Source organism: Anoplophora glabripennis, unplaced genomic scaffold, assembly GCF_000390285.2.
Source record: "Anoplophora glabripennis isolate ALB-LARVAE unplaced genomic scaffold, Agla_2.0 scaffold32, whole genome shotgun sequence".
NCBI lineage: Eukaryota > Metazoa > Arthropoda > Insecta > Coleoptera > Cerambycidae > Anoplophora > Anoplophora glabripennis.
The window spans coordinates 1,342,716-1,366,766 of NW_019416220.1; the positions used below are offsets into that span (position 1 = coordinate 1,342,716).

General features: G+C 33.7%; 2 protein-coding genes across 3 annotated transcripts; both read left to right on the plus strand.

Annotated features, from left to right (window-relative positions):
- Positions 1-4,887: 4,887 nt before the first annotated feature.
- Positions 4,888-11,116, plus strand: LOC108906256 (putative serine protease F56F10.1). Its single transcript, XM_018709469.1, has 6 exons — positions 4,888-5,142; positions 5,522-5,709; positions 7,692-7,927; positions 9,973-10,383; positions 10,501-10,803; positions 10,931-11,116. The coding sequence occupies exons 1-6, from the start codon at positions 4,954-4,956 to the stop codon at positions 11,041-11,043; spliced, it is 1,440 nt and encodes a 479-aa protein (XP_018564985.1). The 5' UTR covers positions 4,888-4,953; the 3' UTR covers positions 11,044-11,116.
- A 4,615-nt stretch (positions 11,117-15,731) lies between these two features.
- LOC108906257 (putative serine protease K12H4.7) lies at positions 15,732-21,425 on the plus strand. Of its 2 annotated transcripts, XM_023454117.1 has the most exons (6): positions 15,732-16,014; positions 17,105-17,292; positions 19,399-19,634; positions 20,234-20,650; positions 20,778-21,080; positions 21,231-21,425. In XM_023454117.1, exons 1-6 carry the CDS (start codon positions 15,823-15,825, stop codon positions 21,257-21,259), a joined length of 1,365 nt encoding a protein of 454 aa, XP_023309885.1. In that variant the 5' UTR covers positions 15,732-15,822; the 3' UTR covers positions 21,260-21,425. The 2 variants fall into 2 exon arrangements, with proteins under 2 accessions (XP_023309885.1, XP_018564987.1); XM_018709471.1 differs by lacking the exons at positions 15,732-16,014; positions 17,105-17,292 and adding an exon at positions 19,165-19,306.
- The last annotated feature ends 2,626 nt before the right edge of the window (positions 21,426-24,051 follow it).

Sequence of the window (24,051 nt, forward strand, 5' to 3'; positions counted from 1 at the left end):
TAAAACAAATTAGTTAATAGAGGTATTAAAAGTTTTATGCAACAGTCATGATATAATATGTTAGATCCTATTAGGTACATTTATAAAACCTGCAGTCTCCTAAAAAATTTATGACCAATGATGAAGTAATCTTTCTAGATTTGTGTCCACAATGTCTTTCAAAGAGTTAAAACTGCAAGCAGAGATTGGCCTTTTGCAACTTCAGTTCAAGTCTAAAATTCGATTTTTTCTACTCAAAATAAAAACGAGAGTCCATAGAATGAATATATTGGATCATCTGAAGTCTGTGTCTATACTGGATCTCTGTTTAATACTTTTTTCAATGACAAAATTGCCCCTTTTTACGCAGTAGATAATCTACAAACATCAGTAATTCTGTCAAAAAAAAAGGAAAACAGATTAGGTCTATAATAAATATATACATACAAAATAACAGTACAAGAAACAAACATCTTTATATTCGACATAAATAGAACAAATATTCTGAATAAATATAAACTAGTTCTCTATTGTATATGTCCTTTGTAATAGTTTTATATAAACTGTGTGTTTGCTAAGTGAATCAAGTAGAGGTAGTGTTCTACATCTTTAAGTTCTGCATTTGGTTTTCTATTTGGCTACAGTGGTTTTAGAAACCTAGAAGAAAACTGTATTACAATTAAACACCCTCTTCTTTTTCTACATTAATATTTATTTCTATTGTAATCTTGTCACTCTAGTCTGTCTTGACATTCTACCTGGCTGTCATTCAGAATTTGCTGCTGCTACTTTAGAGGTAATCGTGCAAATACCACAGTTCTCGAGGACTTCAATCGTATATTGATGAAGGTGTCTTGCATCTAAACGACAAATGGTGTGGTTTAGCAGACTGGTCACTTAAATCCTTTCTCTTTATGTAACTTTTCCTTTATTTAGTCTGGATCCTTATGTATATAAAATTAAATGGTTGAGTTCACATGAATAAAATATTCATAAACAATTTCAAGGGTCACCAAGCTGTATGTAGTAAAACACGAGTAATGACAATAAAACATATTTATTACAGTAATGAATATCTAATACAGCTGATTTCTATGCCGCTTGTGAGATAATGATTTCAAACATTTACATGCTTATAAGACAAAACCTTATTTCCTTAAACTGCTGATGTTGCTTATGCCTATTTCTACACAAATGTAAATCGGCCTGCTCTATCTTGCACGGCTATCCTGTAATGTGCCCATCTTTGAGCAGCTTCTGGTACATCTAGGGACCGCTTTGCCATCGGAGAGTTACTATTGTGATGCCATTGGAGAGCTACTATTGTGGTGCCATCAAAAGGTTCCTGTTGTGATGCCTTCAGAGGGCTACTGTTGTGGGACCATCAAGGGGCTAATATTGTGGTGCCATCAGAGCGCTACTGTTGTGGGGCCATCAGAGGGTTACTGTTGTGGTGCCATCAGAGAGCTACTGTTGTGGGACCATCAAGGGGATAATATTGTAGGGCCATCAGGAGGTTACTATTGTGGTGCCATCAAAGGGCGACATTGTGCTGCCATCAGAGGGCTACTATTGTGGTGCCATCAGAGGGCTACCATTGTGGTGCCATCAGAGGGCTACCATTGTGGGGCCATCAGGGGGCTACTGTTCAATCGTTCAACTGGGGAATTTGAGTTAGAATGATACGTGTAGTGAAATGTAAATCAATTTTGCACAATGCACAAGCAATGTATACCAGGTGTGCCAGGCAGTGATTATCCGACTTTTCAGGCCTCTGTATAAGTTTGAGAATTGCAATATCTGGCTTATTTATTTGTACTATGGCCAAAAGTTTATCTATTAGCAAAATTACTATTCCTACCATTACTATTTACTGTAAAAAAACTATGTGGTGATGCCTAGACCAATACTGAATATAGACTGTGCTAAACCTTGAACAACCTTAAAGTCCTGCTCCATTTCAGGTTAATTTCGAGATACTTTTTATTATATTTCTCTGTAGGCTTTTATAAAAGTTTGAGCTAATTTGGAATGCTTTTAATTCAATTATGTCTAAGTATTTACCAACATTTGTCAAGCTAATAACTTGTGGTGTCATCAGAGGGCTACTGTTGTGATACCATCAGGGGGGCTACTATTGTGGTGCCATCAGAGAGCTGCTGTTGTGATGCCATCAGGGGGCTACTATTGTGGTGTTATCAGAGGGCTACTGTTGGAGGGCCATCATGGGACACTGTTGTGGTGTCATCAGAGGGCTACTATCGTGGTACCAAATTGTTATTTAAGATTGGTTATCTCCATATATAACTTTTATTTGCCTGCCAGTTAGTTAAATTAGAATTCAAATGGTGTTGAACTTATACTGTTGATTCGTCAGGGTGTTTGAGCTGTTGCTATGGGTATCTTCCTTAACTCTATAGTGGGCGTTTAGTAAAATCTCTATCACTTGGAACGTACCTCAAATTTTGGCAGTAAGTTTTGTCTCCTTTTGTTATTGTTAGACATCGTACACAAAACTCACTATTATCCCACTTCTGATGTAGTGAAACACGAGTATTGACAATGAAACACGTTTATTAACTTTAATGAATATTATATATTTTGAAATAATAACCGCTCAGAGTTCTGGAAGTCTTAGTCCGAAATCGTAGATATGGAATAAGCTTTTTCTAAAAATGGTTTAGATAAGTGCAAACAGTTTTTTCTCCTAGGGAAAGGATGGCAAATGTGTTATTGTTAATTTAATTTCGTATATTTGAAAAATCACCAAGTAGTGAGATTTGGAGTTATAGATATTCTATAACTTTGCGGCTACTTGTAAGGCCTTTTAATGTTATAGCTAAGCAAGTATGTTTGGACGTTTTTATGTTACCATTATGGGTCATATAAATCAAATAATATGATATAGAATTGACGAAACGTTTGAAATTGCTCAGTTTCGATGTTTGCGAGAGTAACCTCCAATAACAAGACACAAAATCCGATAAGAGTTGGTGGTATTAAGTATTCATCCTGTATTATTTGCCGACTGCTTAAATTGTCCGGTAATTTTAATTTGTTAATGTTCAATATTTCTTTCCCCAAAATTGATGCTGCTGCTTGTAAAGTGAAAGAAAACAAAAAAATTCACTCTTATAGCATGTGTATATCATTAGCAAGAAGGAAGTCCTGAGTACTGTAATATGTCTTATCTACGAGGAAAATTTTTAGTCTACAATTTATCTGTTGGTAGATTTCTCATGTTTTCTGGAATAATATTCCATAGGCGCTTCAGATTATATGGTGCATTTCTCTGGATATAAGATAACCTAGTCATATCCAAGTTCAAGTCTTTCTTATTTCGGGTATCATATTCATGTTGAGATAGTAAGGTCTCAAAGAAATTCTGAAAATTGTTCTTAACAAAGATACTTCTCATACATCTCTTGCATTAATAGAATACGATTTACGTGTATGGAGTTTCCCCAGATAACAATGCCATAACTTATCTTTGATTGTACATATGCGTGATAGGCAATTAAGGCCGTTTTCTGATCAACATACACCTCTGAACCAGCTGTAAATTTCACATTATATGTTACCTCAAGTAATCGTTTGATTTCGATTCCATTGTATCAGCTGCGTCTTCTACGGATTCAACAATAACCCATTTGTCAGAAACCAATTATTTAGATGTTCTATTGTACTAATAATTCTATTTCTCGTTTCTAAAATACTACTTTCCTTGAAGATTATAGTTGGTCATCAGCATACATTACTATCCTATCATTTATTCATTTATTAAATTTTGGATTTCATTTGTGTAAATAATGTATAGTAATGGACCCAATATGGATCCTTGAGGTACTCCCGTTTTGATTCCGATCAAATCCGATTTAACTCATTGGTTGTTTTCATTAAAATCCACTGTCCTTTGCTTTTTTCCTGATAAATATTATTTAAACAGCTAGCTGTAAAGGTACTTACTAACTAGTTTTTACTGGAATTACATTTGATTGACTTAACCTTGTCCGGGGCAGCTTTCTGAGACCGTGTAAACGGTCTGGTCACTCCCTCAGCTGGCTTGTACTTCTTGTATTTTGTTCGCTTTTTAGTCACACCTTTATTCTGCGTCTCCGGTTTATTTTTTTATGGATTGGGATTGGTCAAGAATTCCTGATTCAGGCATGATGTCTTTTAGTTTTTTAAAATAATCAATAACAATGTATCTGTTTAATTTAGCAGCTCTAGCTGCATTCATATGCCGTGCCTCTTTTTCAACGAAGGAACATACAGATCGTCTAAGACCCTTATAGGTTATGGCAATGCCAACATTGGCTAATCTTATTATTCTATCCCGAAGGTTATTTCCTTGGTCTACACTTAGTATACACGGGCGTCCAATCTTTTTTGTAGCATCTCTGGTAGCCAAATGATTGCGTAAAGTTCTTCTTGGAATCCCGAACGTAGTACTTGCTGTTCTAACTGCCATACCATTCCGAACAGCTTCCATTGCTTACTTCAAATGGTCTTCCGTCCATAATGCCCTTTTTCTGGGCATTTTGTATTGTCCAATGTAATCTAGCTTAATTTTTGCAGATATTGTGTTTCCATCGGTTTTTCCTTTTTTCAATATATTGATCGTTCCCATGCCTCGATGTCATCGAAGTGTTCTCTTATGGGAAGGCCTTCTGGGATGGTTCCATTTTTATTATCTACAATAGGAACAGAAATACAGAAATAAATGAAGATGATTGCGATCAGTTTGTAATGTCGCAATAGGTATTTATTATTAAAACAAGTTAGGAGATATATGATAACAATTGTTATAAGTATTTTGAACTTTAAAATTATTTCTGATTGGAACCGGATAAGCATAAAAAAATATTTGACATCTAATATTTAAATATGGTATAAAAGCATAATGTTACATCTGAATCGTTTATATCACAAGGTTAACCACCGTGAGTGTTAGTGTTGCCTAAAAGAAAAGCAATGAAGACGGTTTTATTAATATGTTTAATCCTGTACTTCGGTGGTACTGACTGTAAGACTCGTTCTCGTTTTTTAAAACATAATCCTCCACCGCCAAAACGACCTCTAAAAAGCAGTGTTCATGTATCACAATCATACTTTACTCAAAAGCTCGATCACGAATCGAACGATGAGACTACTTGGTCGCAGGTATGTAATTTTGAAAGAATATGTAATTAATAATACTAATATAACAATTTTTATATTTTATACATGGACAAATTGGATCATTTTGTGGATCAATTGCGAAAAAAATTTGCTCGCAATTTTCATCTGCACCAGAAATTTGAAGAATGTTATCACAATAGATTATTTCTATTTTTGGAAGTTATTTATTGCTAATTTCTAATTTCACCTCCGTTTATATTGACGTCGCTAAAGTCAATTTTTTCTTCATAAGACCGCACTAAAAAAAATTTATAAAGTCTCGGTTGCAACAATGTCTACAAATGGGATGTATTCAGCGTTGAAGATATTTTTAAGATTTCGTATTGTTCTTTTGAAAAATATAAATTTGTTCTGTTTTCAGAAATACTTCGTAAATACCGAATATTTTAATACAGCAGTTAATAATGTCGTTTTTCTAATGCTTGGAGGAGAGGGTGAAGCTTATGATAGTTGGATGACATATGGAACTTGGGTAGTCAACGCCCAAAAATATGGTGCATTGCTGTTTCAATTGGAGCATAGATTCTATGGAGAAAGTCAGCCATTCTCGTGAGCACCAATTAATATATTACACACTGCAAAAAAATCGGTGTGAGTGAAAGCAATAAAGATTGGGAGTGAATCCATTGAGTACATTTTCACTCAATATTTGGCATTTTGATCAATTTACTCGTTTGTGGTTATAATCAAAGTAAAACTGAGTACCTTCACTCAAATATAGGTACTCCTTAAATAAATTCATCACGTAAACTCGTATTTGGTGCACTTGTACCTAAATCGGAATAAATGTCCTCATTACTGAGTGATCCCACCCTTTCCATATCCAGATACATTGTATTTGTTCCCATCGTTCAATTAGGTTATCTCGTGACCGTGGCGTCATCCACTCAAACATTATGGCATATGGTGTGCTTTGGAGTTGGACAAGTATCGGTTTATCTGGTTATTCTAGTAAAAATTGATAGTTAGCAGTAACTTGGATTTGAGTAAAACTCACTCATTTCTGATGCAATAGTTTCACTCAGTTCAGTTGTACTCATACTAATAGAGCGAAAATTTCTACTATCTTCAAATTCATTAATTTCTAGTTCTGTTTTTAAATTATTAATGGACACAAGAAACAGTAGCGGTCCCAAATGGGTGCCTTGGGGTTCTCAAGATGTTAAACTATAGAAGTCTTGACACTAGAGTGCTTTATGTAAACTTGGCCCAATATGACGTACAAATTTAGTTCAAATATCTCTATTATTTCAGAGAATATTTACAGTAAAGCTGATTCAAACAAATTCAAAAAAAATTTCCAAAATAAAAGTAATGTAAAATGAAATCAAACAAAAAAAAAATATATAATATATAGCATATTTGCTTAAGGATAGGAATATTTTTCCCGTTTCTAGAAATGCTGGTACCTACTTTGGTTACAGCGTCAAACAGTGAAATATGTATACCAAATATCTTCAAATCGGAAAAAGCGTTTGAAAGACATTTGAAAAACTTATTTTTTACCAACTCCCTCTGGTGGCCAACTTGTAACAATCCGTAGTAGGTGTATGTAACCTTTGCAACGCACAATCTGACTATATCTTGGCTAGGTATATCAGTGACCTACTTCATTTATTGAGCACTTCAAAGGGGACAATAAAACATAATTTCACCAATTGAGATAAATATCTCACGAGACAATAATTTATAAATATTACAGAATGGTTCTCATATAGGTACTTATATATAGATATAGATACTGATTATATGTTAAATACCTACAGGCAAGTTATTTTTTTGATAAATAATGTAACGAGAAGTTTTTTTAATTTATCCGTCGTGCAATTTGCAAATTAGATTGTTGTTAATTTCTCGAAAAGGGAATTAATAAATTATCGTTTACACTTTAATTGACACGTGTGACCTTAGATATGTTGTAGGTTCAGAGAATGATTTCAGACACTTATTGTCTCACGTAACTTGTAATCCGGGGTTCGGTTGTACAGGGTGTTACACTCTCACTCAACGGAACACTTTTAGGAAGAACAACACCAGAACTTGCTAGGAAGGTATTTAATAACAGTATGAAAATTAAAACAAATAAAACAACGATAACGCAACTGATTCAAACAGTATCACTGACTACTTTGTACGCGACAAAGTGATATCCGAGATTCAGGGAATCGCGGATAAATAAGTTAAAATAGACTGCACAGTGTGAGAACCCAAGGGAAACTGACATTTTCGGAGTCTCCCTGGATTTGGACACTTCACTGCGAACTCGCACATGTCGAGTTCGTAGTTTTGTCTTCGTCTTATCTTTCTTACATGCCAATCCAGACCTTGTCAATTCGACCCCCTCCCGAATCCCAGAAACTGAACAAATTGAATTTACATTTACCCTTCCATAGCTAATTTTACATCAAGGCGATCTCACAGACCAATTTCAAAATATACGGCTTTTAAAAAAAATATATTTTATTATGGGCAAATAAGTTTTATTATTATTATTATTATTATTATTATTATTATAAAATGTTTTATTTCAGCGATCTGAGTACTGAAAATTTGCGCTATCTCTCAACTGCGCAAGCGTTGGCCGATGCCGCAAACTTTATCAAAGCCATGAACCAACAGTACTCTCTGCCGTCCGACGTTAAATGGATCGTATTTGGTGGTTCTTATGCCGGTTCCCTAGCTGCTTGGTTGAGACTAAAATATCCCGATTTGGTGCAAGGAGCCGTGTCGACTAGTGGTCCTATTTTGGCAAAACTGGATTTTAATGGTAAACAGTTTAAGTAAACTCGTATATCGTTAGCTCACATATTTGAGCTAAGTGTGTCCCATAGTATTTTGATCCGCTGAATCCGATTCTAGTCATAATTCCGCATCAGTTCGTTTTTGGACTAACATTAGAAAGCAGTTTTCGAACGATTTTGAACGCAAAAGCTCACAATTATATTACATTACAGTATAATACAGTATTAGAAAAAAACAATTGGAAATCTTAAAGAAAAATATTTTTTTCAATGGAACACCCTATATATTAGTGCATACTTAGCTTCGTTTAATTTTTCTGTTTTCAAAAATATATATGTTACTGCTTGATTCAGAACTTTTCGACATTTCAGTGTAAAACTATTTTTGAAAAAACGGAAATTTATGTCTGCCGGATCGCAGTGGCTATGGACGAGGCACGCAGAACAAACAAATGACTTTGATTTCCTATAACAAACTATTTTAACAAAGAAATAATGTTTAGTGAGAATTGATCGTAAATTTCGTTTTGTTCCGTTTCAAAAATGCCTATAATATATTAAAATTACCAGAATCACATCAAATTCCGCATTGCTGCTCTGCACTGCTAGGCAAGTTGTCAACGGCTGAGATTTATTACCCAGTCGCCCAGTTCGGCTGTCTGTATACGCCGTTTGTCCGCGCGTGCATTCTTCAACTGGGCGTGTACATTTCTACCACCTCCACGTTTAGTTCAACCAGACCTGTATATGGGTATGGCTAAATAAATATGGGAACAAGTTTTTCAAATACTTCAATGCCGAGTTGCTGCATCAGCGACTGAACCTGGTACATACTGCCAACGTCTTCTTCAATTGAGATCGGAAAGACTATACCAATTTTGCTGCATTGCAATATGAATTTCATATTGCAAAAGCATTATTGCGGCTATAGCTCATGAAACATGCCAAATTATATGGGCTTGTTTAAACGAAACTGAAATTCTCCAACCAACGACACAGCAATGGCTAGATATAGCAGATAATTTTTACGTAAAAATCAATTTCCCAAACTGCGTAGGAACCGTAGATGGCAAACACATAAAACCCGCTTAAATCTGGATCTCAGTATTTTAATTATTAAAAATATTCTTCCGTTGTCTTAATGGCTATCACTGATGAAAACTTATGCTTCGTAGCAATTGAGGTAGGAGGTTATGGAAAAGGTGATTCGACTGTCTTTAGAGACAGTCCATTAGATAAAAAGTTATATTCTGGCCAGCTGAATTTGCCATCACCTAGTTACTTGAAGTCCCAACCCCAACCCTTTGTATCTTAAGGCTATAACCACGTCAACTTAATCCTTGTTGATGAGTTTTTAGTTACAGATTATCAAGATCTAGGTGTGCATTTGAACTTCTCGCTAACAAGTCTTGCTTGCAAATTGTTGTTTCTCAAACTCTGACATGTTTTCGCAATTATCATACGTCCCGTTACCAATGATTTTTCTTTTACGATTTTATCCCAAAGAGAAGTATTTTCTTTTAATTGAATTAGTTTGTCCCGACATGTCACAACAAGTTGCGACATCATCCGGCAGGTGCATTAGAACGGTACAAGGGTGAACGCTGCCATTTAAATCTGTTTTCATCAACCTGTGCTGCCGGTCGGGTTACACCACTCCCGTCAAAACTGAGGTTCTGGTAGATTTGGTAGGAACTACGCCATGTATGAGCTTTTTGAAAGATAAATGAATTGTTTTTGAAACATGAGCGAATTTCGAACAGCGACATCCAAGTTCATTTAACTGTTCGATTGATTGTTGATTGACCAATTCCTAATAAAGTAGCCAGATAGCGCTGATAGAGTTACCGCTTTCACTGTTTCATTTGCTCTTAAATTGCTTGGATGATTCTACTAATCGTATTGGAAGCGTTTCATTCACTCATTGACATTAATTTAAAACAAAAATCACTAACACAACTGAATTTATTGCCTTTTACAGGAACAATGAGAAGTTCTTGCTGATGCGTTAATTTTGTCCAGGAGTTTATAAGAAAAATATTGGTCTTCATTTATTATTTTTGTTTTTCAGAGTATTTCCAGGTAGTCATTGACGATTTGGCTGCTAGCAGTCAAGAATGTGTGAGCAGTCTTACAACCGCCATGAGTCAAGTCGACGAATTATTATATAATCCTGGTACAGACGAATCCCTTACAAGCATATTTAACTTATGCGAGCCCATTGAAGATTTTGACGTAGATGGTTTAGACGTTGAAAATTTCTATGTCAGCTTAGCATACGTTTTCGCTTCAATAGCGCAGTATAATGGATTTGGCAACTATACTATTGACGATATGTGTAACATATTGACCGATCAAAGTGTTGGAAAAGAAATAGTTCGTCTGGCTAATGTCGCTAAACTGGGATACGGATCAGGATGTATAAGTTACAATATTGCGGGCAGCGTAGCGTATTTACAGAATACTGAAATAAGCGGAGATGGTAAGCAGTATTGCTAGAAGCTTTCTTTAAAAAGATCCATTCGTGAAATATTAAGTAACCATTAAGTTAAATATAAATAATATTACGTAGAAACAAAAGCAAGAGTAATTATTGCAGATCGTCAGTGGACATATCAAACTTGTGCCGAATATGGATGGTTCATGACAACAAACAGGGACGATAAAATATTCGGAAAAGGATGCTCAGTAGACGTATATACAAATCTGTGTTCAGAGGTATTTGGACAATCGTTTAGCGAGTCTTTTATCAGTGCTCAAATCAATCAAACGAACGCAAATTATGGTGGACTTGGTATCACAGTCTCAAACGTGGTTTATGTTCACGGCTCTCTAGATCCTTGGCACGCTGTCGGACTTACACAAACTACTAACCCCGATTCACCTGTCATATATATTGAGGGTAAGAATTTCAAAAAGAAATATAAAGATGAGTAGTTGCCTAGTGAGGATGTAGTCGTTACTGTACTATATCAGTATACCTCTTGTTAGAAAGGAATATAGTATTTAAATATCAAATTAATTTTCAGGGACCGCTCATTGTGCTGATATGTATGAAACTTTCGAGGGCGAATTGCCACAACTTACCGCAGCTAAAGATGAAATCTCTAGACTGATTGGAGTGTGGTTAGGCCTCAGTTAATTATATTTGGCTGATCATTTGCCCTGTTCATTATGAAAATGTATATATACAAATATATTCCTGATGAAAAATACATAAGGTCGTATATAATTTTCAATATATTTCCCACATAGATAAATAATCGATTTATTTAAAAAAGCCTGGCAATTTAATAGATTTAAAATGTCCACAGACATCAGGTTACCTAAAAATCCAGAAAGAAACAAAAAAAGTTTTACTGAAATTGAAACAGTCATGAATAAAAAGTTTGATGTTAGACTTAGAAACTCTGATTACCTATACCTTATCCTTATACTAATAGTGATTTCGCTTCCCCGTACGCCCAGCATTTATGGTATGACGTAGGTTTTCCATTATTCTTGGAGATTGAACCTCGAGTGCTTCAACCTTTGGATGGAAATAAATTTGGTTAAATTAATACAAGAGATTTTTATATATACATATATTATTTGTCATGGTAACTTCTACTTTATTGGATATTTAAAATTAGAAACAGAGTATTGAAGTTGTTTTTATGTTTCACAGTGCAAGGAATAGAAAATATTTTCATTCATCTTTCCAAACTTGTTGCATACAATTCAGTTGATTGGAAACAGATGTCTCACACTTCCATATTTTAATAAGTTATATTGGAATTAAATTATTGATCTTTCCAAATTTGTTGGATTTATAGTAATGATGGGCAGAATCGAGTATTCTTAAGAATCAAGTACTTGGTTCTCGGATACTTTTACTAGATTATATTTTAAAGAATTTTACTGTCATTTTAACTAAAAGTTTTCCTTAAGTTTAGGATCTGCGGGGGCGTACCCACACTCAGAACTCTTAGGCCTGATTGAATGAAATCTGAAGATTCAATTTTGGACGACTTTCTCAAACATTTCACATGGTATATTTTCAATTGTTGGTAGAATATTCAAATTAAGGTCAGGTATTGTTTGTTATTTATTTCTGTAAACCAAAGATTTCATGTAACCCCATAGAAAAAAGTCCAATGGGGTGAGATCACATGGTCTTGGTGACCAGTTGGCATCATCATTCTTGAAATAATCTGGCGAGGGAACTGTTGTTGGTACCATCTCGTTAAAAAAAAAAACATCGTCTTTGTCACCATCTATCAGTTTAGGCGGAAGATATTCTGTCAGCATATCCCTGTAAGAATCCTCATTAACAGTATTACGATTTCCATCATCATCCTCAAAAAAAATAAGGTCCTATAACGGCTTGACTCCAAAAAGCACACCATATCTTCTAAGGAGAAAGGAGCACCTAATGAATCGCTTGAGGATTTTCGTCAGACCAAATTCTGCAATCATTTTTGAGCCATAAATGTGCTTCATGGAAGAAAGTATTTTTTCCTCAAATTGTGAATTGAGCTGTAACTGTTCGCCCCAAGCTCAATTTCTGAAACTACTTAAAATTTAATTTAAATAATTGTCTAACATTTTCTCTTGGTTTGCTTTTACACTTATTATATATTGTCATATTTTAAATTAATTCGCTGTAACTGGTTTAATTAATTATTAATGTTTTTTTTTGTGATTAGATTTTATACGCTTTATGTTAAACCCAAATGTGTTCAAGCCCCTAGGAAATAAATATATATTCTAACTAGGTTGCTGAAAAATTACATGATACAATTTTTTTATTATGGATATCCTAGGCCGCAGTGCGAAGACTGGTTAGAGCTAATTCGAGAAAAGTATCGGAAACTAGAAGAGGAGCCTCAGTATTGGGAGTGCCGAGCTGATATCGAACAACATCAGTAATGCTGTCCAGTGTTATCGAACCGCCATTGTTCAGGGAGCAGAGGTACAATACAATTTGTTTAAAAGAAATTAAAGGTATACATCGCCAGTGATGAATACGATGCAAAAACCCTTTTATTTTTTGCTGTTTAAGCAATAATTCACACGAGATAAATTGCCGTTCAACATCTTTCGGCTTGTTTAAATGAACTCGGTATGATTCCAAAGCAAGGAAATTGGGTGCCATATGAATTGAAGCCGAGAGATGTTGAACGGCAATTTATCTCGTGTGAACAATTGCTTCAACAACAAAAAATAAAGGTTTTCTTGCATCGTGTTCATGTATACCTTTAATTTCATTAAAAAAAATTGTATTGTACCTCTGCTCCCTGAACAATGGCGGTTTGATAACACTGGACAGCATTACTGATGTTACCTCTGGATTGTTCGATAACAGCTCGGCACTCCCAACACTGAGTCTCCTCTTCTAATTTCTGATACTTTTCTTGAATTAGTTCCAACCACTCTTCGCACTACGGCCTAGGATATTCATAAATAATAAAAAAAAGTATCATGTAATTTTTCAGCAACCTAGTAGCGCAGAATATATTTTTATTTCCTAGGGGCTTGAACACATTTGGGTTTAACATAAAGCGTATAAAATGTAATCACAAAAAAAACATTAATAATTAAACCAGTTAAAGCGAATTAATTTAAAATCTTACAATATATATTAAATGTGTAGAAGCAAACAAAGAGAAAATGTTAGACAATTATTTAAATTAAATTTCAAGTAGTTTTAGAAATTGAGCTTGGGGCAAACAGTTACAGCTTAATTCACAATTTAAACAAAAAATATTTTTTTCCCGTGAAGCACATTTATGGCTCAAATATGATTGCAGAATTTGGTCTGATGAAAATCCTCAAGTGATTCATTAGGTACTCCTTTATCCTCAGAAGGTATGGTGTAGTTTTTGGGGTCAAGTCGTTATAGGACCTTATTTTTGTGAGGATGATGATGGAAATCGTAATACTGTTAATGAAGATTCTTACAGGGATATGCTAACAGAATATCTTCCGCCTAAACTGATAAATGTTGACATAGACAATGTTTTTTTTAACGAGATGGTGCCACTTGTCACACATCTCGTCACCCAATTGATTTATTTCAACAACAGTTCCCTCGCTAGGTTATTTCGAGAATGTTGATGTCAACTGGCCACCAAGATCATGTGATCTCACCCCATTGAACTTTTTTCTATGGGGTTATGTGAAATCTTTGGTTTAGAGAAATAAATCACAAACAATACCTGACAAATTTGAATATTCTACCAACAATTGAAAATATACCACGTGAAATGTATGAGTAAGTCGTCCAGAATTGGATCTTCAGAATTCATTCAATCAGGCCTTGTAGTTCTGACAGTGGGTACGTCCCTGCAGAGCCTAGACTGAAGGAAAACTTTTAGTTAAAATGACAGGAAAATTCTTTAAAATATAATCTAGTAAAAGTAGTGAAATCTATTTCCAATCAACTGAATTGTATGCAAGTTTGGAAAGATGAATGAAAATATCTTCTATTCCTTGTACTGTGAAGCATAAGCAACTCCAATACTCAATTTCTAATTTTAAATATCCAATAAAGTAGAAGTTGCCATGACAAATAATTGTATATATATATATATCGCCACGATAGCGCAGTCGGTCGAGAGTGCGGTGGCAAGCATTTCTCGGCTAGGCTGCCTACTCTGGTCCGGGTTCGATCCCCGGTGTCGGCACTGGCAATGTCGATGGATAATGGGTGTTTGTCCGCGTTTTTTGAAGTGTAGCTCCCGTCCGCACAAGCCTTTGGCTTTTGAATTTGGGGGTTGTCTCATTTCTGTGGTGTGTTTTTTTTTATATATGTATATACAAAAACTTACATCTTGTATTAATTTAAGTAAATGTTCCAAAGCCGCTTTAGCAATACCTCGGTATTTCCGTCATTCAATACCTATGCATATTTTCAGCCACGAAAATCGAATAATTCCAAATATTTCAAATTCTCACCACCAAGAACGGCGGTGACAACATTTTTATCATTAAGGCGATGTTTCGCATTGTATTAGCTATGATCCTGTCCAAATTTGGTTAATGCAACTCTCGGTTTCGAGAATACAATACCTACGTATGTTTTCAGCCACGAAAATTAAATAATTCCAAATATTTAGAATTTTCACCACCAAGAACGGCAGTGACAACATTTTTAACATTAAAGCGATGTTTCGCATTGTATTAGCTGATCCTGTCCAAATTTTGTTAGAGCAACTCTCTCGGTCTTGAGAATTGAATACCTATATATGTTTTCAGCCACGAAAATTGAATAATTCCAAATATTTAGAATTTTCACCACCAAGAATGGCGGTGACAGCATTTTTAACAGTAAGGCGATGTTTCGTATTGTATTAGCTATGTCCTCCCAAATTTGTTTAGTGGATCAGATCGTGGACCATTATCCGAAAGCCAAGCAACTCGTCTTCAAACGAGGAAGAGCGACAACCCAAGCGTCCGTTGCGATTGGTGTTAAGGAGGAGACATATGACAATCCCGATCGCCTCTTAGCAGGGGAGCAGGCGAGTGACCACCCGGCATCGCAGGCGAAAACAGAGGATTTTGGTACCGTCATTCAACCTAGCAGCAGATGTATGGAGGTGCAAGACCGCCTCAACGTGCCGCCGCCAGGGTACAAATATAGAAATCAAATGAACGGAAGATTGCGATCAAGTTCTAATGTCTCACAATCAGTAGGTGTTGATTATTTATTATCAGAACAAGTTAGGAGAACACTTATAAAATATCTAATGAGGACAATGATTATGAGTATTTTGAGCTTTAAAGTGATTCGACATTGTAACGGATAAGCATAAAAATTGTTTGATATATCTAGTATTATTTAAATATGATAAAAATTAAACGTATCTGTCTGTCCTAACCGAATCATTTGTATCATAAAGTTCACCGCTGCCAGTACAAGGAATACCTACAAAAAAAAATGAAGACGGTATTAATAATATCTGTAATATTCTTCTTCGGTGGTACTGATTGTAGAACTCGTTCTTTTCATGTTTTAAAACATAATCCTCCACCTCCAAAAGGAGCCCTAAAAAGCAGTGTTTATGTGTCACAAGCATATTTCACCCAAAAACTGGACCACGAATCGAACGATGAGACTACTTGGTCACAGGTATGTATTTTGAAAAATATGTATAATTAATTACACTAATATACAGGGTGTCCCATTTTAATGTCCCACCCCAAATATCTCGAAACCCGAGCAGAATGAGGAAAAATATTTTAGACAAAAGTTATAGGGTTCGAAGGGNGGGTACAAATATAGAAATCAAATGAACGGAAGATTGCGATCAAGTTCTAATGTCTCACAATCAGTAGGTGTTGATTATTTATTATCAGAACAAGTTAGGAGAACACTTATAAAATATCTAATGAGGACAATGATTATGAGTATTTTGAGCTTTAAAGTGATTCGACATTGTAACGGATAAGCATAAAAATTGTTTGATATATCTAGTATTATTTAAATATGATAAAAATTAAACGTATCTGTCTGTCCTAACCGAATCATTTGTATCATAAAGTTCACCGCTGCCAGTACAAGGAATACCTACAAAAAAAAATGAAGACGGTATTAATAATATCTGTAATATTCTTCTTCGGTGGTACTGATTGTAGAACTCGTTCTTTTCATGTTTTAAAACATAATCCTCCACCTCCAAAAGGAGCCCTAAAAAGCAGTGTTTATGTGTCACAAGCATATTTCACCCAAAAACTGGACCACGAATCGAACAATGAGACTACTTGGCCACAGGTATGTATTTTGAAAAATATGTATAATTAATTACACTAATATATAGTATAGTATTATTTACAAATTTTTATGTTTTAGCATTAACTGATTGGATCATTTTATTGGTTATTCATGAAAACATAATTATTGATAACAATTTTCAGTTGCACCAGAACTGGCTTAACTGCTTTCAAAATGTTTATCAAAAACATTTAGCGTTACTGAAGATGGCAAATTTATTAAACTTAATTGTGTTTATACTGGTGTTGCTAAGAATAAATTATTTATTCATTAGATGACAAAAAAATGGGAGTAGTTTAAAAAAAATAATACAGTCGTAATAGGTTGCACCAATATCTTTATACAAATAAATGAGATATGTACATTTAAATATATTACATGAATCAGCTTTTAATATACTCTTAAAGTATATTTTTTCAGTTTAAAAAGACTTTTACTTTAATTTCAGAGATACTTCGTAAATACCGAATATTTTAATACAGCAACTAATAATGTCGTTTTTCTAATGCTTGGGGGAGAGAGTGAAGCTTCTGAAGCTTGGATGACATATGGATCTTGGATAGTCAGCGCCCAAAAATATGGCGCTTTGCTGTTTCAATTGGAGCACAGATTTTATGGAGAAAGTCAGCCATTCTCGTAAGCACCTCTTAATATACGTAAATACAGGATGTCTAGTGTTTTGCAGTAAGACATTCAGAATTCTTAGTACAGAAAAATTAAGTTAGCCTAAAAGACTATCACAATCTATTTTATCATTAACCAAGTCAAGAGAATGCGGCACAATCCCTTCTATCCGCTAGAGATAGAAAATTGAAGGTCTTATTGTAACAGAGCGACATGATGAAAACACCTAAGGGGGAAAATAACCATTGCACTTTGTTTGTTAAATATCAACGGATTGTGTTGGATAAATCTAGTTGGAGATTATTTTTATGGGGCCATGTGAGCTACATTAAGTGCAGTTTGTAATAAATTACTAGCTTTTAATAAGTCATTGATGAAAACAAGAAACAATGAAGGTCCCAAATTAGAGCCTTAAGGTACTCTAGATGTTGAACTATAAATGTCCGATTATTATTAATGGCGATGTCACCTCCATTGGTTGCACAAGTGCCTTGACATTACAGTGTTACATTACACCAAATTTAGTTGAAATTCCTCGATTATTTCGGAGGATATTTACAACGAAACACGATTGAGAATTCGAAATATGTTTATAAAACAAAGTAGATATCGTTATTCTTCTTCATTTTCGAAGTCTGAAAATTAAAACTTACTGTTTCTGTGACGTCAAGTCTGGTTGGCTTGTCTGAGTATGTTAGTCACATCCTGTATATTAATGCATATTAATGACCCACTTCAATCAGTGCCACTTCAGAAAAAAACAATAGAACATAATTTTAACAATGGATTATTTGCCACCTCAGATATTACGATAAAAGAATTTTTTTATTATTGCAGGAAATCATTATTTAAAAATAAATAAAGGTGAAATGAATTTGGCGGACAACTGTTGCGCTGTCTGTTAGTAGGAAGCTTAACTAAGATCTCATCCTCATACATAACTACAAAGGTTTCCTTAATAACATGTTCACAATCTATTACAAAGGGGAGGAGGAGCGAAATTGCCTGTAAAGTTCGCATCAACTTTCATTATAGTATTCAGTGAAAATCACCCTATAGAGATAAATAACTCGTGAGACATAACAATTACAAACATTGCATAATGGATTTCATGTACCTACTTATTGGATATCTACAGACTGATTGTTTTTATTGAGAACTATTATCTATCATACTCTAATTTAAATCCATTGTCTAATTTAATGTGAAGAAAGAACAACGTCAATAACGTAATCTTACTTAATAAACTGTTGAATATGTGTTCTGGAGGAGTCAACGATTTTATAGGCTAGAAGTAAATTAAAAAATTCTCTGTCATTTTCCAATCCATCTCGCAATTTCCTTGAAACTGCTCCAACAATTGTGTTTTACTCTGCTAAATTTGATATTTTATTTCAAAAGAATAATTGAAACGATGTTATTTCTCAGTTTCAAAAATTTCTAGAGAAAATTTATTTTTCAAGAATACACCCACTTATGCTTCATCAAGATTTTGACATGATACAAATTGCAATAATTTATTACAGAAGTGCGCTTTAGTTTAATTTTTATTTTTAGTACAGACATAACGTTAATATGAAAGATCGCGTCGTTCGGGCATTTCTATTTAAAACGTCTAACTATTTTATATGATTTATATCTGATAATTTCACTGATTACAAGTTTGTTATACTTTATTAATAGATAAATTTTGCATCAAGATTGATAAATATCTATTTCCACGATTTTAATTGAGTCACAAAAACTTATTTATCGATGGTATCATTAAAACACTTCAAAAATTAGTACAAGGTTGCAAATAGCATAAAATTATAAAATAAAAATTTCTCTTTAACATACATACTTCAAAATTTGAAAAATGACAGAATAATTATTAGAGCTGGAAGTCAAATTAGAAAATAACGACGTTACAAAATAACGTCGTTATTTTCAACAAATAGGTTGTCCAGAATATGTTTTATTGAAATCATAAATTGCCACTAAAAAAATTGTTAATGTTCTTTCGAGTAACTGCAACTGGTAACTTGTAAGTAAATATTAAATTTCGTATTGTTTGGTTTTGAACGAAATAATTGTACACAGTTGTTTATTCTGACCTAAGAAAATATTTAATTTTAGGGATTTGGCTACTGAAAACTTGCGTTATCTCTCAAGTGAACAAGCGGTGGCCGATTCTGCAAACTTTATCAAAGCCATGAACGAACAATACTCTCTACCCTCCGACGTTAAATGGATAGTATTTGGTGGTTCTTACTCCGCTTCTCTAGCTGCATGGTTGAGACTAAAATATCCCGATTTGGTGCAAGGAGCCGTGTCGAGTAGTGGTCCTCTTTTGGCAAAACTGGATTTTTATGGTAAACATTGAAACTTTTAAATAGTAAACACAATCATGTTTTTCAACTAACTTTCAATTGATTATAACAAATTTATTAGTCGGCCGTCTTGTTTAGTTTCATATGATTAAATTTTTTCTAAGTTAGAAACAATGATTGAGCTTTGATCCTATTCGCGAAAGGATTCAATTTTCTTATACTATAGGAGCTTTTCTAATTTTAAATCCAAATGGGATTGGCTGATTTACAATATGAAGGAAATCTACTTCCACATATTTAAACATTTATTTATATGTGCTTTAAAACAGTTGCCATTTCGAAAATATATTTGTTTTCAATATTGTCAATGAGCGTTGTTGTGTAGGCAAACAGTTACCTACAGCACTTAAGTCTTACGACCCATCGAACACTATCTCAAAATATAAAATACATCAAATTCGTCTATTGCAACTTCTTTTATGTTACTATTATTACATTCATTGAATTGACCAAAGTGCTTATAAATTTAAATGAATAAGAATAATATATATGAATAATAAGAAAAAAATATTGCTTCTTCATTTATTCCATTTCTTCCCCGTTTTCTAATTTTTGTAACATAACTTATTTTTATTTTTCAGAATATTTTCAGGTAGTCATTGACGATTTGGCTACTGTCAGTAAAGAATGTGTGAACAGTCTTACAACGGCTATGAGTCAAGTAGATGATTTATTATATAATCCTAGTGATGAGGAGTCCCTTACAAGCATATTTAACTTATGCGAACCCATTGAAGGTCTTGACGTAGATGGTTTCGAAGTTGCAAATTTCTATACCACTTTAGCAGACGCCTTCGCTGAAGTAGCGCAGTATAATGGGTTGCTTGAAGTTACGATTGACAATCTGTGTGACATATTGACTGATCAAAATGGAAGCAAAGAAATAATTCGCCTGTCTAATGTCATTAGTACGGTATATGGCACGCAAAACGGATGTTTAAGTTACGACTATGCGAACTATGTAGCGTACTTGAAGAATACTCAAACAAATGGGGATTGTAAGTAATATTATTAGGACCTTTCTTATATATAGTTATGGATGTTGCTAACGATTCATAAAGTATTGAGTAACTGTTAAGTTAAATATAAAATATTATGTGGAAAATGCAAGGGTAATTGTTTTAGATCGTCAGTGGATATATCAAACTTGCACCGAATACGGCTGGTACCAAACAACGAACAGAGATGATAAAGTATTTGGAAAAGGATGCTCAGTAGACTTGTATACAAACCTATGTGCAGAGGTCTTTGGACAATCGTTTAATGAAACCTTCATCAATGCTCAAATCGACCGAACAAACGCAAATTATGGTGGAATTGATATCGCTGTATCAAACGTGGTTTATGTACATGGCTCTCTGGATCCTTGGCACGCTGTTGGACTTACAGAAACTACAAATCCTGATTCTCCTGTCATATATGTTGAAGGTAAGAATTTCAAAAAGAAATAGTTAAAGATGAGTAGGTGCCTAGTAATATGTGAGTGGAAACTCACAAATATAACTGTTTTATGCTGTATTAGTATTCCTCCTGTAAGAAACTAATGATGTAGTTTTTTAATTACAAATTCATTTTCAGGGACGTCTCATTGTGCCAATATGTTATGAGACTACAGTGAACGAATTGCCACAACTTACCGCGGCTAAAAATGAAGTTGATAGACTCATTGGAGTATGGTTAAGCCTCAATTAACGATATTTTGATCATCGTTATCCTGTTCTTTATAAAAATGTATATTATATATTCCTGATTAAAAATATATAATTTCGTTTATACCTAATTTCAGTGCAGTCCAATCTTTCGTGTCCATATTGAGATTCGATATATATATTTAAAAAAGCCACTGACATGAAGTTGATTAAAAGATCAGAAAAAGCTAAAAAAATTATTGAGAAGCACAAGCAAAAAATAAAAATTCTTGCTTTATTTCTCTTGATGGTGGTCTAGGTCATAGCCTTGTATTTGTTTATACTAGTTGGCTTGGCCAACGCGACGATATCGGGATATGCAAGAATCAGTATTTCTTACATTCCTGACTTATTAAAAGCTCCTAATACATTTCACTTTAAAACTTTTTTCACTGTTCATTTTTTTAGTCTGTTTCCGATCCTTTATATCCTGTTGATTTATAATATATATATTATGGTCCCAAATATGACATTATTTACAGTGATAGCTGAAGTCATCGCATTATATAATAATAATTACTTTTCTATACAGGGTGTTTCTTAATAACGTGCTAATATTTAAGGAGGTTATTCTTGGGTCCATTTTAAGAAAAAAACTTCATATGTACATATGTCTTAAAAGTCTTAACTTTTGAACTACGGGGTGCTAAAGTTTTATGAAAAAACATTTTTTTATGATAACTGGTATTACCTACCCTAGATATTTTTTCAAATTTGGTACACGCCTTCTATTCATCGAGATGCATTTTCTGAAGTAAAAACAATTTTATTATTTTTTATATTGAATATTTTTGAAGAAAAATATGTTACGCCACTGCTTTTTCTTAAAGTAAAAATCATTTTTGAAATTCTCATTCCTTTTTGAGCAAATGTGATATCTTGAATTTTTTTCGTTTTACTTACGGTTTTCGCATAAAAAAATAAAATCCATTCATTTGCATCTTATTGGACCACTTACGAGAAAAAAACAGATTTACGTAACTTTGAACAATAGTTTATTTAAGATAATAACTTTTAAACGTTGAAATTATGAAATTACAGTAATCTACATATATTTTGGAATGGTAAAAGAAAATTACCCTGGCGTAACATATTTTTCTTTAAAAATATTCAATACAAAACCTGTACAGACGCCACTGGCAAAAATAACAAAATTGTTTGTACATCAGAAAATGCATCTCGATGAATAGAAGGCATGTACCAAATTTGAAAAAAATCTAGGGAAATACCAAAGTTATCATAAAAAAATGTTTTTTCATAAAACTTTAGCACCCTGTAGTTCAAAAGTTAAGACTTTTAGGACATGTTCATATGAAGTTTTTTTCTTAAAATGGACCCAAGAATAAATATTAGCACGTTATTAAAAAACACACTATATATTTATTAACATTTTGATGGAAAATGTCTAAAATATAAACATTTCACTATTTAGTAAACGTTGGTGGGTTCTGTCCTCCATTTATCAGCTCATTTAGCCCCTCTTCGCAATCTTTGTAACAAACAAAGGATAAAGGTGTATTGTTGGTCACATATTAATGTAGTGTTTATGCGGTTTATGGTAATTTGAAGAAATAAATTATTATGCAGTCTGCTCAATTAAGGCTATGATTTTTAGACAAAAAAATCTTATCAAATATGGTCTATAAGATAATTTCTAATAAAACTTGACTTTAAATCATAACTTGTAAATTGACCATTTTTAAGTTCATACTGCAAATTTATCTATTCAATTTTAAGTCGGGGGATTTTGATGGCAGCAAAATTTTTTATGTTCAAATTTGCAACCTATAGATCTCCACACTTCTTGACCCTGAAAAGTTTTTAGTTGCGTAACAAGGCCGGTGTCCCATGCATCCGAAATCCGACGATACGAAGGTCCGAAAGTGTTCCTATTGGTTAATATACATTCAAATTTTTACCGCTCATTTTCATCCGAAATTTTTTAAATTCATACGACGTCGGAAAAAGTAGAAATAATTTTAACTTTTATCCGAAATCGTATGTTTTTTAACCTCACTTTTTATTTCTTAACATGCTATGATTGTTGTTTGGTATATTTACAATCAAATAAATGTTATATTATAATGTCGAATGTAGAAAATATAATACTACGTATATTTTCTACGATATATACCTATGGTTGTCATTTGAAAATGTTTCACCTTCATCTTGTAATAAATTCCATGGTTCTATACTTGATTTCTATGAGATTAATTTCGGATGCATGTGAATTATAATATTATCATTCGTACGAATTAAAATATTATCGGATATCGTACGTCGGATATCGGATGCATGGGACACCGGCCTAATACAGCATTAAAATATTAAACTATTGAGTGCTCTCCCTAGCTCCTTGCTCTACGGTAGTTCCGCCACTGGAACACTGAACCATAATTAGAACGTTACAATATATTAGTACATTCTTCTTCACTTATCATAAAAAATATATCCCTATCAAATTGAAGATACCTAAATGAAGATGAAGCCGGTCTTAATTTAAATTAAAATAACAGGTAAATACTAGTAGTAGAGTGGAATGCCTGCTCTGTAGACTTATCGTACTCAAATTATTGAATTTGTCAGAGTTTCAGAGTACTGAAAAAATCATGTAAATGTAAGTTTATTGATTATCCCGTCAGCGATACCGGCTTCAGCTACCACGTTGCGCAAGTGCGTCAGCCAGACACGAAAGTGGCGAGAGACGAGAA

Bases quoted from the DNA above. Each gene is read 5' to 3' on its own strand.
- LOC108906257 (XM_023454117.1), top strand. From the start codon at position 15,823: ATGAAGACGGTATTAATAATATCTGTAATATTCTTCTTCGGTGGTACT. The intron at 19,635-20,233 runs GTAAACATTGAA...TTTATTTTTCAG, and splicing joins GGCAAAACTGGATTTTTATG to AATATTTTCAGGTAGTCATT. The intron at 21,081-21,230 runs GTAAGAATTTCA...ATTCATTTTCAG, and splicing joins TCCTGTCATATATGTTGAAG to GGACGTCTCATTGTGCCAAT.
- LOC108906256 (XM_018709469.1), top strand. From the start codon at position 4,954: ATGAAGACGGTTTTATTAATATGTTTAATCCTGTACTTCGGTGGTACT. The intron at 10,384-10,500 runs GTAAGCAGTATT...TAATTATTGCAG, and splicing joins TACTGAAATAAGCGGAGATG to ATCGTCAGTGGACATATCAA. The intron at 10,804-10,930 runs GTAAGAATTTCA...ATTAATTTTCAG, and splicing joins ACCTGTCATATATATTGAGG to GGACCGCTCATTGTGCTGAT.